We start from the raw sequence: 16,082 nt of genomic DNA, 5'->3' as shown, positions 1-16,082 counted from the left end.
AGCTTTGACAAGACGGAGGTTGTCCCCCCAATCCCCCCCCCCCCAACGGTCGGTCTGTTAGCTTCTCAGCTTAGCTGCTTTTAACGATCCAAACACACGATTTTGGATGGTTGAAACTGATTTTAAAGAGGAAAGAGAAAGGGAGGGGTCAGTGAAGAGCACCAGAGTTGAGCCTTTTGTCATCCAGCGTCTTCAGTAGAAAGAGACACGAAGAAACAATAAAGCCTATAAATGAAAATGAGGTTGATATTTTTCATTTATCATGTGATTAATTGATTTATTATCGTCTATATAAACCTACAGGAAAGGATTAATGCAGAAAAAAATAAGATTTTTTTGATTTTTATTAAAGTTGCAAACTTGGCCTGCTTCTGAGACTCGAAGGTTAGCAGGCAGAACCCCCAAATGGGCCATTACATAAAGTGGGTGTGGAGGGAAACTTTTCCTTCTCGCTCCTGAAATTTCAAAGAAAAAAAGAATATCCAAAAGGGATTTAAAACTATTTTCTCAGTTTCTTTCATTGAAACGCAAAAATTAAATTTAAAACTCATTTGAAAATCCCGTTCTCTTAAATATTTGTGATATTTAAGGTGAAACTCCAAACAAGCAGAAGAATTTTCCACTGCAATAACCTCATTAATGCATTGTTCCTTGAAATCAAACACCGGGGTACAAGTTACTCCATGAGCCTGTGGTTACTGTTGAACTTCTTGACTTTGACTTGAACTGAAAAGAGGCAGACACAAATGTATTCAGTTAGAAATTTAATACAAATAAGACCACAAGCCACATTTTGCTAGCTTCATTAGGCCCATTTTCCTTTACATCTCACAATGGAATTTTCTTTTAACATATTCATAACTACATATTTATACAAATCAAACAGCATACATGCAAGGTATTTCTATTTGTCACACACAATCAAATGGCAAGTGTTACATCCAAACAGAACACAATCCCACAATAGATCATATAGTTTTTAAAACGAACAAACAAAAAAGGCAACAAGACAGGAAAATGTGATGATCGGTACATATGCTAGATCATTTTCCACAGCAGTTGAGTGAGAACATACCAAATATTCAAGGGTATATAGAGGATGTAGTGTGAGTTGTTCACACAAGATGCTTTACTTTCATAGAAAGAAGGAAATTTGTTGTTAATTATAAGATTAATCTATCTAACTTCAAAAACTTTGTAGAGAAAAAGCCAAGCAAGCAAAACAAAACATACGTCTTAATCCACAAATTAGCAGAGCAAATGCCTCAACTGGACTGAAAGAACTAAAAGAGATAAACTAGAAGTAGCTGTCATTATACATTGTGCTTTTTTTTGTTCCCATTGACTGGCACTGCTCGCTCGTACTTATTCAGTCTTAAGCACATCTCATCACGTTACACCCGTGTGGGAGATATAATCTATGTTGGTGAATCATTTCCGAAGTCATACATAAATGCCATGGCAGTGCTTCAAAAAGCTTCCTGAACAGAGTCAAGCATTTCCTGTTTATGTCCCAACAAGATCTATTTTCTCTTCCTTTATTTATCCGAGGCACACAATCAGTCTTTGCCTTCTCTCGTGCAAATAAAAATGCACCAACGCACTTACTGAAGCTATGGTGTGGCGATACTACCGTCACATACTCATCTGGACATATTGAAGATAAAACTGATATGACATAAAGGTCAGACTAGAGCTATTCATCCTGCAATAATTGCATACTTTGATAAATTGTCTTCCAAGACTGTCAGTGAAGTGCATGGGGGTGCAAGGTGTGCTCGGCTTTAAGGCTGCGTCTCAGGGTGTGCAGCTTACACAAAGTGCTCCAAACAAGTCTCAGTAAAGCCACTGAGGGGTCAAAAAGAAGAAGAGGTGCAGGAAACCGTCACCCAAACAGCAGCAGTGATTAAGTATGCACACACGCACACATTATATTATTTTTTCAACAGAGGACCTTCCAAATGAAAATCCTTCATTTTAAGCTCATTCCAGATCTGCTTATTTCTGCTGGTACATCTCAAACATCACCTTACACACCTTTTAATACTAAAGTGGTGGATTCTGAGGTCAGGGATTTTGTATGTGCCGTACATTTTAAAAGATTCACTGTCAAACAAAAACGACTTGTAAGTATGATGAAAGGAGGATTGTACAATGCCCTGTGAAGTGCATGTTAATAAGTCCAACCACACAAAATATAAGTATTTCCCATTAGACTGGTGGCAAGTAACTTTTGAAGAGAAGCAAAGGCTTTAAGATAGAAATCATTAGTATTTCAATTATAAATAATGACTGTGTTGTCAACATGTCAAACCATCAGCTAGACAATAAACTAGGAAGCTGCTTCATTTTATCCACAAGTCACAGCTAAGTGTGGATAATCACATTCTGGGCAAATGAATCATCTTAAAAAAAATACAACCAAAAAATAATAATAAAGCAAAACATATGACTCATTGTGTATGCAGTTCAAAACCCATAAGTGAGCCTGTAAAAAATGGTTCCACCATCAAGGATGCCAGCTAGAACTGAACTTCTTGGGCTGCTTTGCTACAGTAGGCTCCTGGAAACAAACAAGTGTGTAAGCTTCATGGCTACTTCCAAGTAATTAAGGGGTGAATACTTCCATTTTTGGCAAACGTACATGTAACTTCACTTCCATCTGATGTCAACTGCCTTCCTCGTTATAATTAACAGCAAGCCATCATGTTTCACTTCTTTGGGGGTGTTTAGGAAATGTGTTAAAGTAAAATACAAGACATCTTCTGCTCAACTCAAAATTTAGCACCTCACAGGGTGCTTCTGTGTCTCCCCTGATGGTTAATACAATCATTCTGCTCAACAGAAACTTGTAGAAAGGAAATGTTCATTTCAATCAAAGTCAGACAGACTAGATCTCTGTACTAAATAGAATGGTCACTGCAGTGGCAACCCAGCATTTGTATTCTGTGTCCATTGTCTCCTAGAGGAACATTCTTTACAGAGTATTTTATTTGTATCATTTAAAGTTTTTGTGTATTTGTAACCCTGTTTCTGTGTCAGACTTACTGCAGAGCTGTGTGTGCCTAAGTGCTATGGGTCCCAGTCCAAATGTGCTCAAGAGATGCATTACAGATTTATACCAGGTTGATTAAACGAACTGAGTCAGAGCAGTTCATCAGGGTTGATCTCTGGTAGCGGCTGTCTCCAGTAACAGAAGGAGCTGTACTCTGGCATCACAAAGGCCTCGTTTTGCTCTTTACTCAACAAAGGAAACACATGCTCCACCAGCTCACTGAGTCTCCCATAACTGTGGACAGAAAGATCGACAAATGACAAACTGTAAACGTTTCTATCACAAAAAAAATAACCAACAGATTGTGCAGAGGGGGTATGAAGTATTAGGAAAGTGGTCTCTCTTCGATATGAAAGACTTTAGGACAATCTTGAAGGTAAAGAGGAACAAGGCTTATGAAACTGATGTGTTAAAAAATGTTTTAAATTAATTTTTACTTTTATGTTTCAAGTCATTTTTAATCATTATGGCTTTACTTTTGTTTTTTTTTTGTTTACATATCCTGACCCACCCGGCTGAAATGTTGAAATGCGCCATGTGGTTGTCGACAAGGGCAACGGCGTGGTGTAGCGTTTTCCCCTTGATTGAACTGTTTAGACCGTTTTAAACTGTTTTTGCCCTTTTTTTGGGGGGGTGGGGGGGGCGCACTCACACAAGGGCTCACACACCCTCCATCACATGCATAAAGCATCCTTACTTGCAAGGTTGATATTGTCATTTGTAATAAACATTCCATAAACTGGGTTATGTCAAAGGTTATGGATGTTTTGTTATTATGGCTGAGAACATTCTTCCTCTCTGCCCTGAGAACAAGCGAACCGATTGTCTCTGAAAACACACTTTTGTCCTGAACTGAAGGGATGCCTGCGGACCGTATTAGTGAAGGCCAAGAGTGCTGTGTGACACTACAGCTGGCTTCAAGGACACCCACTGAACTACAATAAACTTTGCTAAACTGATAATGTTATAAAAGCGAGCAGATAACGAGGCTTGTGGCTTGTTTCTGTGACTGGTCTTCGTGTGTATACATTTATGTATATTTATGTACATGCAACCTGTCCTGAAATCTGACCTTGCAAGTCAAAGTGCCAGATATAAATCTCCACCTGCCGCGTGTGTGCGAGTGTGCATTTGGTTCTTTTGAGTAAACAGCTTTCGTGAGAGAAAATTTCTCCAACCCTAATCCTTGATGCACCCATGGGACCAGGAATAGATTAGAAATGTTAACAGCTGCTGTGACATATTTAAATAAAGACAATCTGGCACGAATCAAACTGAGTGAATAATGCCTGAAATCCTGTCTCAACGAGAAGACACAGTAAAGTGCCATGGTAATGTAGGGGTCTGCAGCTTTGGTCCCTCTGCAGCATCTCTTTCAAGCTTTGACCAAAACCAACATAAAACTAAAATTTATTGGTTGTTATACAAATAACAAATAGTATGGTACTAGTTTTAGCTGTTTTCCTGTCATTTCTTTTGCAAATACTTACTTTAATTTTTTGCTTTAATTCTATACTTATTTTTTCCACAATTAAGAAAAAAAATTACATAGGACTGCATAGTTCATAGTAGTAGTTGTTTTTTTTAAAAAACATTTTCCCCCTCTTCACAAGAATATGGTCTTTTCATTGTAAAAATATCAAATGTTTTAGCTTTATAATACCACTAGTGGCCATAAAAGTCTCCTCCAACAAACTTAAAGTGGCCCATGGGCCACCAGTTGGTAATCACAGTTGTAGCAGGTTGTTGTGGTTATGGACACATTTAATTTAGTGAACGAAGGCGTAAAAATGGCTCTTGAGATCGTAAAGGTTGCAGACCCCTGGTATAGTGCCCTAAAGGCCAAGAACTCAAATAAATACAAAGGACTGAACTGTAGTTCTTGTTGCCTTCAGGGCACCATAGTAGGTGTATGTTAGTAGTGTGATCAGTTTCCAAATTATGTGTAAATTAATTTGAGGCACATTAAAAAAATAATGGAAGTTGGAACAAAATGTTTCACAATAAAAAGAAGTGTCCCAAGCCTATTTAAATAAGGATAGTGTAAATGAGCAAATCCCAAGTCTGATTTGGTTAAGAGCTTTGTAGAGACTGGGCCTACATTGACTGGACTGGTTTCAGTCTGTCACAGTAATGTTTGACTGGACGGCGCTACAATGAATTTGAGGTCAGGGTTAAATTTTTCTTCCATTTTCCACAAGCCACTTCAGAGTAGTTTTTACATAAGAGAAGACAAGCTGACCAGAAGTTAGAGGGTTTAATGTCAGAGTGTGGCTGTGATAAGGAGCTGTGACAAACTGACTTGAATACGTTAACCAATCAAATAGCTTTACGGTAAAGTAAAAGAAACCCAAGCCTCTTTGAATAAGCACAGTGTAATATATAAATATCAACCATTCTAAAAAGTTTACCACAAAAATATAGAATTTTATTCTAAGCTGGCGGTGATGAGATCAATTATAATGCTTAGAAATGTAAAAAAAATAAAAATTATAAATGCAGAAATAAAAATGTGCATTAACGTTTTAACATGTAAATATTTTGTAATGAGAGTATAATTTTTTTAACTGTTACTTACGAGGACTTGTTACCCTTGGTCTGCTCCTGGATCAGCTCACCCTTGGGGTTAACTGTGAAGATCCTACAGAGCGGGACTCCAACCTCCTTATAGGCAAAAGCATCCTAAATGGAGAAAGTAATAAAGTCTTACTGCAGCCACTAAAACTAAAGGGAGTTGTAAACATTAGTGCATATGAACCGTGTTTTCTTTCATGTTAAGTTAAAAATATACAAAATGGTATCTTCTTAGAAACCGTCACAGCGAAAATGTATATTGATGTCTGTGACTCAATGCTTAGCTTTGAACACAAGAGCAAAAATAACACTAACCACAAAAATCCCATTTGTTTTGCACATAAAGCAGTTAATCAGCACATTTCCAAAGTGACTTGTCTAATTTTTCTCATTTTGTTTTCTTTGGCTAGCTATAGACAGCGTTTCAATGGCTGCATCATGTGGGATTGGGTGTTTATACAGCTGAAGATAGGATGCTGTGCCCAAGCTGCACTCCCTTCCACAGATGAAGTCACATGAGCTCACACTTCACCAGTGATCTCAGCTCAGGTTCAGCGCTGTACTGATTTCACATGTGTGTGTCTGCTATTTGATAATCAAAGTGCCATGTTGACATTCCAATACTCTTGAGTGCATTAAAGTCCACAAAACCCACATCACTGACATGTAAAAAACAAACAGTCTGGCAGTCTGACATCTTTAAATGTGCATTAACTCACATTAGTCCTATTCCCAAAGGCGGCGTAGAATGGCTGTTTGTTATGCTGAAACAGGTTCTTGATGTCTGTAAGGCATTGAATCTTGAAGATCTCTGGTTTCTTCTCAATGACCTCCCTGAAATAAACAGGTTTTTTTTTAGACACCAACATTTGCATGACCTGTCTGTGAATCCATTTAAGAATTAGAAGTAACCTTGCTAAACATATATTTACTTTATTCAGTTCAGTCCTTCAGTCTATTTACATTATAGTTAGTTTTCCCATAAACCATCACGTTAAAAATCATCCATGTTGATAAGAATCTAAATAATACAATTGTATAGGTGTTTCTTTTATAAAAAAAATAAACAGAATTATTTTTATCAAGCCAACATGCAACCTGCTGCTGTTGCTATAGTAACCAAAATGTATGGATTTCAAGGCCAAGAAATCACCCCCTCCGCTGTGATGTGCAATTCAAAATACAGCTCTGCACTGTTCAACAAAACTACAGAATGTATTGTTGTTACCTTTGCAGCACCTCTGAAAAAGGCAGCTGTGATTCAGTAATGACTTAAAAATTATTTTTCTTTTGGCTACTTTCATCATTAAGGGTCACTACTGCGAACTAACTCGCATGAAGACCAGGCATTTGTTTTTACACAAGATGTCCTTCCTGATGCAACAACAGAGCAACAAGCTACCACAGCCCTCTGTGTGGAGCAGAGAGCTGCTAACTAGGACACCCAGGAGAGCAGATGGTGGGGGTTAAAGGCCTTACTCAAGGGCCCAGAGTGGGTCAAAATGACTTGTAGTAATAATAATAATAATAATAATAATAATTTCATAAGCAAAGTAGCTTGAACAATAAGTAGTGAAATTGTTTCAACAACATGCCATTTCATTTTGAGGATAATGCTACAGAACTCCATATTAATGCAAACAAGATCAGTAGAAGCACTGGAATAAATCTTTGTGATATGTACTTGGGGAAAAGTTCAATTATTTTAAGAAAAGTCAAGTATGCCTAATGTCAAAATAATCCCCGAGTCAAAAATGACTTGGTACAAACTCAGGAAAAAAAAAGAGTAGGTTGTACAATATTTTGTCATTTAGGGATGAACTCTGAAATAATAAAAATGTTGACAGTAGCACAGTGTACCTGTGGAATGCAGAGAAGAGGCTGCTGGGAGACAACATGAGAGGTCCTCGTGGCAGGATGGTGCCTCCATCATTCACCCACTGCAGGTAACCTCTGGTCATGTCAGCCATGCCGATAGCCCGAGCTGAGCAGTACAAAAACTTGTAGCCATTCCTACCAATGACAGGAGCAGTATGGTTAGTGATTGCTCTGTATTTTTATTTTTCTTGGCTGCTCCCTTCCTCACGGAGCAAACTAACTCACACAATGACTTGGCAATTGTTTTTTACAACGGATGTCATTCCTGATGCACTGTCCCTCCTCTGGACATGTCCAAACCATCTCAGTCTGGCCTCTCTAACGTTATCTCCCAGTTGATCAACCTGTGTTGTACCTCTGATGATCTCATTCCTAATATTATCCATTTTTGTCGATGCTAAAGAGAACCTCAACATCTTCATTTATTCTACTTCCAGTTCTTCCTCCTGTCTTTTTGTCAATGCCACTGTCTCCAGACCATACAACAGAGCTGGTCTCACCACTGCCTTGTAAACTTTTCCTTTGACCTTTGCTGACACCCTTTTGTTGCAAATCACTCCTGAAACTTTTCTCCATCCACTCCATTCGGCCTCCCTCTCATTCACACACACATGTACTCCGTCTTACTACAGCTGACTTTCATTCCTCTTCTTTCAAGTGTATACCTCCACCTCTCTAAGTTCTCTTCCACCTGTTCCCTGTTCTCACCACAGATCACAATGTCATCTGCAAACATCATAGTCCATGGGGATTCCTGCCTGACCTCATCTGTTAGTCGGTCCATCACCAGAGCAAACAAGAAGGGGCTCAGAGTTGATCTTTGATGCAATCCCACCTCCACCTTGAAGTTATCTGTCACTCCTACAGCACATCGCACCACTGTCCTGCTGTCCTTATACATGTCCTGTATCACGTCCTCTGCCACTCCAGATTTCCTCATGCAATACCACACCTCCTCCCTTGGCACCCTGTCGTATGCTTTTTCTAAATCCACAAAGACACAGTGAAGCTCTTTCTGACCTTCTGTACTTCTCCATCAGCATCCTCAAAGCAAGTTTTAGGGGTTAACTAGAGCAGCAAAAACATGTCTAGAAGTTTAAAACTTCTGAAAAAAGCAAGTTCTTGGTGTTTTTTATGTTCTTTTTTTTTAAAGTAATTGAGTCTTGAATTTAATTAAACCTGATGAGTCATCTATTTCAGAACTTCCCACACAAAAAAATAAGGGGGGAAAAAACATCAACTGTACAGAAAGACGCAGACATTTAAAGAGACATTCCTAACCAAAGACCTACCATTTACTCTTTCTATGTGAATAATCTGTGTGCACTTACTCTGCCACAGAGTGGTACAGTTTGGCAATGCCCTGGTGGGTCCAGTCTTTACCCAACTGTGGAAGTATTTGTCCAAACACATCAGACCTAAAACAAACAAAACATTTTTGATACACTGATCAAAATATCTCCATATGTAAGGCACATCACTCAAAAATGTAAAACAACAGATGTAGAGTCAAGAGAGTAAATGTGTAGAAAAATAAATAAAGCAGATTGGTTCAGACTGTTCAGAAGAGGTCAAATAAAAACACCCCAGTGACTTTAACATTTAATCATAAATACAGAACATTACAGACTGTTCTCTGCTAATGAGGATTACATGCCCAAAGGGGGGGACACTGCTTCACCTTCAGCTTATAGTTGTGTGCATTTACACACTAAAATGTAAATGGACTCATTATAGTCCCCAAACTCTTCAACCTCTGGCCTAAAGGGTCACAGAGATAATATACTGTAGCCTGTTTGATGTTAAATAGCACAGAATGGGCAAAACCAAGAAAAAGCGAGACATCCGCTTAGTTTCAAAAGACTAACTAGGTGTCAGATCGTTTAGAAGTTTTACACAAACAGAACTGAACTCTGCTTTTGATAAATGCTTTTGGAATGTGAACTTAAAGGAGTCGACAGTAATTTAACTGAGAAATCTGCAAATGACTTTTAGGAAACTCTTAAAATCATGTTCATATTTTTTCACAAATGCATTTATAGTCCATGTGCATTCTAGATATATTTTAAGTAGTAGGATGTTGTGAGTGTAAAACTAAACTGATTTTGTTTGGGATATTTTGTGGAGTATTTACACCTAGCCATCTTTAAAAAAAAAAATCAGGGAGGACCACGTGTGAATGTTGCAGCAAATCTAGAGAAATTACTGCAGGTGAACAAGTGTGTGCAAGTAGTACAGCTGATGCTTCATGTGTTTTCTACAGATTGGTTATTTGTTTCCCACCTGGTTGTCACCGTTCATGATTATGCTTAGATGTGGTAATGGAAAAACCAACGCACTTTGAATATTTTACCTACTAGCAAGTATGTAATCCCCCTTTTCCTTACTTTTTAATAAAGGTAAACAACTCCAGATTTAACAAAGTATAAAGCCCAAACAAAGAAAATTAAAATGCTAGCAAAGGAATCAAAAATGTTAAGCAGCAGCCAGGTATTACTAATCGAATACATTTCTTAAATTGATCATCAGCTGCAAAGAAAACTATGTTTTTTACAATTTGCTGATTTGGAGCCTCCACATGCGTTTTAACACAATGCACAGGAAGAAAAAAAAACTATCCTAAAAGAAACAACTTTTACATTCCACCAGGGAATTATTTTTATGTTCAAATTTCTACACTGAGAACGCTTTTTCACAAGTGAAAAGCGTTCAGTTGTGTTACCAATTTGTCCAAGAGTGAATGAATCAACAGGTTCTCCCTCAGGTCAGATTGTGTAATGCTCAGAGAAACTTATAATAAAAAAAGAAATGCATCACAGACCACCCAAGATCTTAGTGACTGTAAATATAGAAGAAATACAAAATAAAATAAATAAGCACTGTTTGCCAAGAAAAGAACACATTTTCTCTTTGAATACTTGGAAGCAGATTTTAGTTTTGTGAAATTTACTTCTGAACAAACCTCAAGACCTCTAGCACAAAGTGGGCACATTTGGACACAAGGCAAAGTATGTTTGGTAACAACCAAGGATCAACAACTCATACTAACAAGATCAGTAGAAGAGGGGAGATGTATTTAACAGCTATTAGATCTGAACACCTGATAACCTTTCATTCATTTATTTTTACCCCCTTCTTACTTTGTCGTGGGTACCTGGTAATTACTGAGCTGAATACAATATGATTAGTAGATGTTCTTGGCTGAAACTTGATCATGCAACATAAATATCGGTTGCAAGAACATTCTAAAACTAAGTTTATAAAATGGAAAAGAATTAAAGACAACACTGTCATTATCCATATATCGACCTGCTTGAACCAGCACTTTGGTTGACCTTGCTGCTGTTTTTAAGTGCTTTATAAATAAAGTGGAATGGTATGGTAACCTGCTTGAGATATTTTGACAGGACCTGAAGAATGTTGTGCACAAATCTACACCCAGAATTCTCAACGATCTGATATAAAAGTTTTAAGGAATACACAAAAACATATAGGATGTGGGAGGCTAATAAGAGCCAATTATTTGAAGATACTGACGCTAAAAGTAGTTCTATCAGCAGTTAAATTGTGTAGTTCAGTTGGTTTTTCCACACAATGCTTTTGCATTTTGAATAAGTGGGATCACCTTAAAAAAAGAAGAGCTCACACAATTATATTACATCAGCAATATAAAGCCCTTGTTGGCCACCATGCATTCAAAATACAGTCAAAGATACCAAACTGGAATCAATAACTATATAGAATAGTGTGGCCCAGCTTTTGTGTTGCCATTATGATAGTTGCTTTAATTTCTGCACAAAGATGTGTGTGCAATCAGTTTAATTACAGATATTTAATTAGATCAAGATTTCAAAGCTAAAGTGAAAGAGGCTCCAACAAATATATAAAAAGTTTCTAATAATATACAGTGTTGCGAGCAAGAAACTAAAGAAAAGTGCTAAAAACCAATCTGCATTAATTCATAGAAAAGATATCCAAATTGCAGGGTGCAAGATGTTTAATTTAGATTTTTATTTGAGATACTTCAGAGCAACTGCCCTCCGGAAGCACTTACTTGGTAATGGTGCCATCAATGTCAGAAATGATGACTTTGTCATCCCAGTTCCACAGGTAGATGGTTCCCTCACAGCGGCATGTGCCCTGGTATTGAGTAGTAATGCTAAACGTCACATCGTTTGGTCCTTCCTTCAATTTCAGACTGGCCTGGAAACGCAAAGAAAAACATGAAGACATTTTGTGAAACAAACCATTTTATTCACCACAATAACATTTTGTTACACTGCAATGAACAAATGCAGGTACAGGTCTTTACAGCCCCCTACTGACAGCAAAGGGAGACAAAACAATACATCTTGTATCCAGCCAGCAGATGGCGCTCTAAAAATATCAAATGAACCCTTTGCAATTCTGATAAATCTGTTGAATTAACTAATCAAAGACAATCTAAATAATACACAAGTATAGATGCAATATTTAAAATATACAATTAAAATAGTTTTAGGGTAAAACAAAAACAGAAGAAAGAAAATCCATCAGCAGGGATTCACTTACTATCTGATCAGAGGAAAGACGCAGTGACTTCCTGTATGTATGTGAACTGGAATGGTGCTGACTGTCTCCTTGCTGCAGCCTCTCTTGACAGGATGCAGCTCTGACCTCCTTCGCCTCTTCATCACTGGAAGTATCCCCTGCTTTGGGTCTATAGGGCAGAGAGGCTTTGTGTGTTTATTCTAGAAGGTTGTTCTTGTCATGTGACATGTTAGTGAAAACAGCACATGCTGGTTAAAAGGTTTTACACCAAACTTCAAAATGCATATTTTCCTTCCTTCACATTTTAAAAATTGCTTTGGTTTATTTTCACTCATAAGCTTCTTGCTACACTATAAAACAATTGTTGCCAACTTCTTCCTACAACCAGTAATAGGCTTGGTTTTCAAATGTAACATACGGTAAAGGCAGGTTTTGCTGAGGTATAGATGGTCCTTCGTCTGACTGAGACTGCTCCTTCGTTTCAGGCTTGGTTTCCGACTGGAATGAAAAAAACAAGAAGTTATGTAGTGTAGGTATAAATAAGACTGAAAAGCACCATACAGCACCTTAACATGCAACATAAAATTTTTAAACGGAGCAGATTCTTTGGCCATTAAATTTCCACTTTAACTTCTTATGATCTCATTAGCAAACCTGCTTGACTGTACTGTCTGCCCTTTTTCGCCAGAACCACCAGCGACCCGACTTCTTTGGCATTTTTTCCTTGACCCAGGCCTCTTCTGTCGCCTATTACAGACAGAAAAAGCAAAGAAAAATCTAGATTATTACCAATTTACAATAAACCAAAAAAAAAAAAAAACTGAAAAAAATGAAAATAAATAAATCACCTTCGGTAAATTCTTTTGAAATGCCTGCAGACTTAGTATCAGGGGTGCAGCTAGAGTCCAGTTATAATACCTAAAAAGAAATTAAAATGTTTAACCACTGTAATAACCAAACGTATTTACTTTTTGGTTGTACTTAAAAATAACAAGGTTACAAACCTATTTGCTATTTTTACTACCAGGTTGGGGTTATCAATAATTGCTGGATTTTCAGCAAATTCATGATACGTGATGATATGTTCCATAAATTTTTCTGCAAACACACAAAAAATAGATGTTAAATGCTATCCTACAACTCTAGAGAGGTTGAAAAACATTTAACTTTGTCTGTCCTTGTACAGTTTCAGGCTTACATGATGCATTAAGTATAGTGTATCTAAAACATCAAGAAAGATCAGATCTTTTTGTATTAATAAGCCTTTACCTACAGTAAATGTGCTGCCTTAGGAAGCTAATGCAACCGGACAACTACCGGTATATAGTAATACAACACACTGTCTTTAGTAAAATACACTTTAAGATAAAAGTTTCTATTGTATACCTTTGGATATTTCTGAATTTTCTGTAAGACCTCCACACAGAGAAAGAGTGACATCAGGGAGGTCACTGGCAGAGTCAGAAAGACATTCTGTCCCACTGTCAGCTGCCACACTGCCCACAGACTGAGGGGATTGTGAACCAGAGTGCATCTCCGAGTCCATCCAATGCTTGGTTGTTGCCTCAAACTCACTAACACACACACAAAAAGAAAGAAAAGTGTTCAATAGATCATAACGCGATATAGCATATCCAGTAGGTGAGTGAACAAATTGTGTTCTTTCTGAGTAAGCAAACCTCTTGGGAAAATATCTTGCAGCCACATCAGGTTCAAGTACATTCAGGTCATCAAGGTAGATATCTTCAGGTCCCTGGTGCTGACTCCTTTTAGGGACTCCTGCATTTAAAACAGGAAAGGTTTAATAAGATATGAAACATTTTAATGACAGAACCAAACTAAAAGATAGCTGATATACCTTTCTTCTTAGAAGGTGAATCCGTCAGTTGACTACTTGAAGGCGTGGAGGTTGTTACACTGGATGTAAGGGCATCCAAGGGCTCCGTGGGAGTTACAGGACTCACGGAGGTTAAGGTGCTGACAGATGATAGTGAATTATCAGATGTTACAGTGGTGATGGGAGTGCGTGGCTCAGGTTTGACTATAGTACACACTGAGGGAGTATCATCTTCCTTTTCAGTCTCGTCTTCTGCCTCCATAGCCTCTGAGCTGAGGATAACACGAAAGTGGGTACTCTCAGAAGGGGTGATGGTCACCGTTTTCAGTGGTTCTGGTTTCTCTTTCTTGATGACCTAGCAATTAAACAGGTGTCAGTACCATAACAATTATCCAATGTGGACAGCCCCTTCGAATTTTGCAGAGAAGAAGTGCTTACTCTGGTTGTTTCTGGAAACTCTCCCCAGGTCCACTGCATGTGGGACTCGGCTCTGAGCAAACTCTCTGAAGGACTCATCACAAGTTCTGAATCACTCTTTGGGGAAAAGGTCTGAGACAAGCCATGACTTAAGAAAAAGAGAAACACACAAAAAAAGATCAGCAAGGTAATTTTGTGTGTGTGTTGTTACTACACTCCTGCTGATTGGTCTATATTTGGATCTCTCAAGACATACCTATCACCTAGAGGCCATTCGCCATCAGACAGTGGATAACCTTCAAGGCTAGGTCGGGCCGCAGGTAATTTGGGGTCGATGTCACGTATTGTGGAAATCGAAGGCGACCTAAACCCAGAAAAGAAATAAATGTATAAAATTAAAACATCTTCATAACCAAAAATGGGTTTTACATCAGCATCAAGTATTTAACTTGAAAATACCTTGAGACATGTGCAGCAGCTTCTTCATCAGAGCTCAGGTCCATCTCGAATATCTCATCATTTTGCCCATTGTTAGAGATAGCAGCAGGTGTAGCAGCAACAGAGTTAGCAGAAGTGACTGACATTGGTGGGGTGAGCTCTTCCCTACGGGGGTCTCCTTTGTGCTTCTTTCTTCGTTTTTTCTTTTTTTTTGTAGCTGTATTACTGGGAGCAGGAGGGTCCTCAGGGTCAGCAGGGTCATCATTTGGATCATTTTGCACCCTTTGTTCCATTTCTGAGATCCAAAATAGATGACTCTCAGTGGGAATGGGGGAGGTAACCAGATGGGCAGGGACTATCTGCTAAAGTAAAGCAAGGATATAAATAATAAAGAGTGCTTTAGCAAAAACAAGAAAGAGTTACTGCAGTAACAAATGTATGACACATGGGAAGCTGTCAACATTACTGTGTTTTTATTAAAGTAAAGACATCCTAAGTGGGTCAAACAAAATGTCTAATACGTTTCTTTTAATTTTTTTTTCAAATCCATTCTTAAAGCATTGTTAAAAAATAACAAATGTGCCAGGGAACAACAAATTAGAAATTTGACAACTTAATCAAAACTATTCGAGATGTTTCTCCTTTAAACCATATTCATCATATTTTACCAACAAGCTATTGATAGTAAACCGTTTAATTTTATTTTCAAACTTGTTGGTAGCTTACATTCTCCTCTTCAGCTTCCTGGACGAAAAATGCCTCTCCATTGTCACCGAGCTTCATATGTAGCTCTACAGGCTCTCCGTTCACTTCAATGTCAATCTGGAAAATTCAGCAGAAGATACAGACCTCAGAGCCAACCTGGACACTAAAATTTAACTAAGCTTGCTATATTTTAACATGAATTTGTGAAAATAATAGATGGTCACTCGGTAGACAAGATTAGAGTACATCATCAGCGACCTGAAGGTTGCCAGTTTGAGGCCACATGTTGGCATTTCATCTCCCCTTTATAGTAGAAGTACTACTCAGAGAAGACTTGGTTTAATGCCATGATATAGCCATTGTTGCTGGCATGCCAACATGGTATAATAAACTTGTTATCCTCTTTCAGCTTCTCCTTTCTTCAGGGGTCGCCACAGCGAGCAGACTCACCTGAAGATTTGGCAATTGTTTTATGCCGGATGCCCTTCCTGACAACCACAGGCCACAGAGCTACTGCAGCCCACATGTGTGGAGCAGAGAGCTGCCATCTAGGGCACCCGAGGGTTTTGCTGAAGGTCCCAGAGGGAGGCAAATTAGGGTAGAGGTAGGTGTGGGTGCTTCACTTTTCTCACCCACATTTTAATGCAA

General features: G+C 38.2%; 1 protein-coding gene across 1 annotated transcript in view; it reads right to left on the bottom strand.

Moving 5' to 3' along the window:
* Positions 1-1,282: 1,282 nt before the first annotated feature.
* The window catches only part of lpin2 (lipin 2), a 29,434-nt gene continuing 14,634 nt past the window's right edge, over positions 1,283-16,082 (bottom strand). The window contains exons 3-20 of the mRNA XM_037682348.1: positions 15,456-15,551; positions 14,751-15,091; positions 14,548-14,655; positions 14,313-14,439; positions 13,896-14,229; positions 13,717-13,816; positions 13,424-13,611; positions 13,042-13,135; positions 12,886-12,955; positions 12,692-12,784; positions 12,456-12,535; positions 12,059-12,206; positions 11,562-11,710; positions 8,839-8,925; positions 7,490-7,642; positions 6,349-6,463; positions 5,634-5,737; positions 1,283-3,289 (exon numbers count right to left, since the gene is read on the bottom strand). Coding sequence (XP_037538276.1) covers positions 3,145-3,289; positions 5,634-5,737; positions 6,349-6,463; positions 7,490-7,642; positions 8,839-8,925; positions 11,562-11,710; positions 12,059-12,206; positions 12,456-12,535; positions 12,692-12,784; positions 12,886-12,955; positions 13,042-13,135; positions 13,424-13,611; positions 13,717-13,816; positions 13,896-14,229; positions 14,313-14,439; positions 14,548-14,655; positions 14,751-15,091; positions 15,456-15,551 — 2,532 coding nt within the window. The 3' untranslated portion in view covers positions 1,283-3,144. The remainder of the gene's footprint in view (positions 3,290-5,633; positions 5,738-6,348; positions 6,464-7,489; positions 7,643-8,838; positions 8,926-11,561; positions 11,711-12,058; positions 12,207-12,455; positions 12,536-12,691; positions 12,785-12,885; positions 12,956-13,041; positions 13,136-13,423; positions 13,612-13,716; positions 13,817-13,895; positions 14,230-14,312; positions 14,440-14,547; positions 14,656-14,750; positions 15,092-15,455; positions 15,552-16,082) is intronic.

The sequence above is a fragment of the Nematolebias whitei genome, chromosome 9 (assembly GCF_014905685.2).
Source record: "Nematolebias whitei isolate Nwh7 chromosome 9, NemWhi1, whole genome shotgun sequence".
NCBI lineage: Eukaryota > Metazoa > Chordata > Actinopteri > Cyprinodontiformes > Rivulidae > Nematolebias > Nematolebias whitei.
Note: the sequence above shows the minus strand (reverse complement) of the source record. Positions and strands in the feature narration are given on the sequence as shown.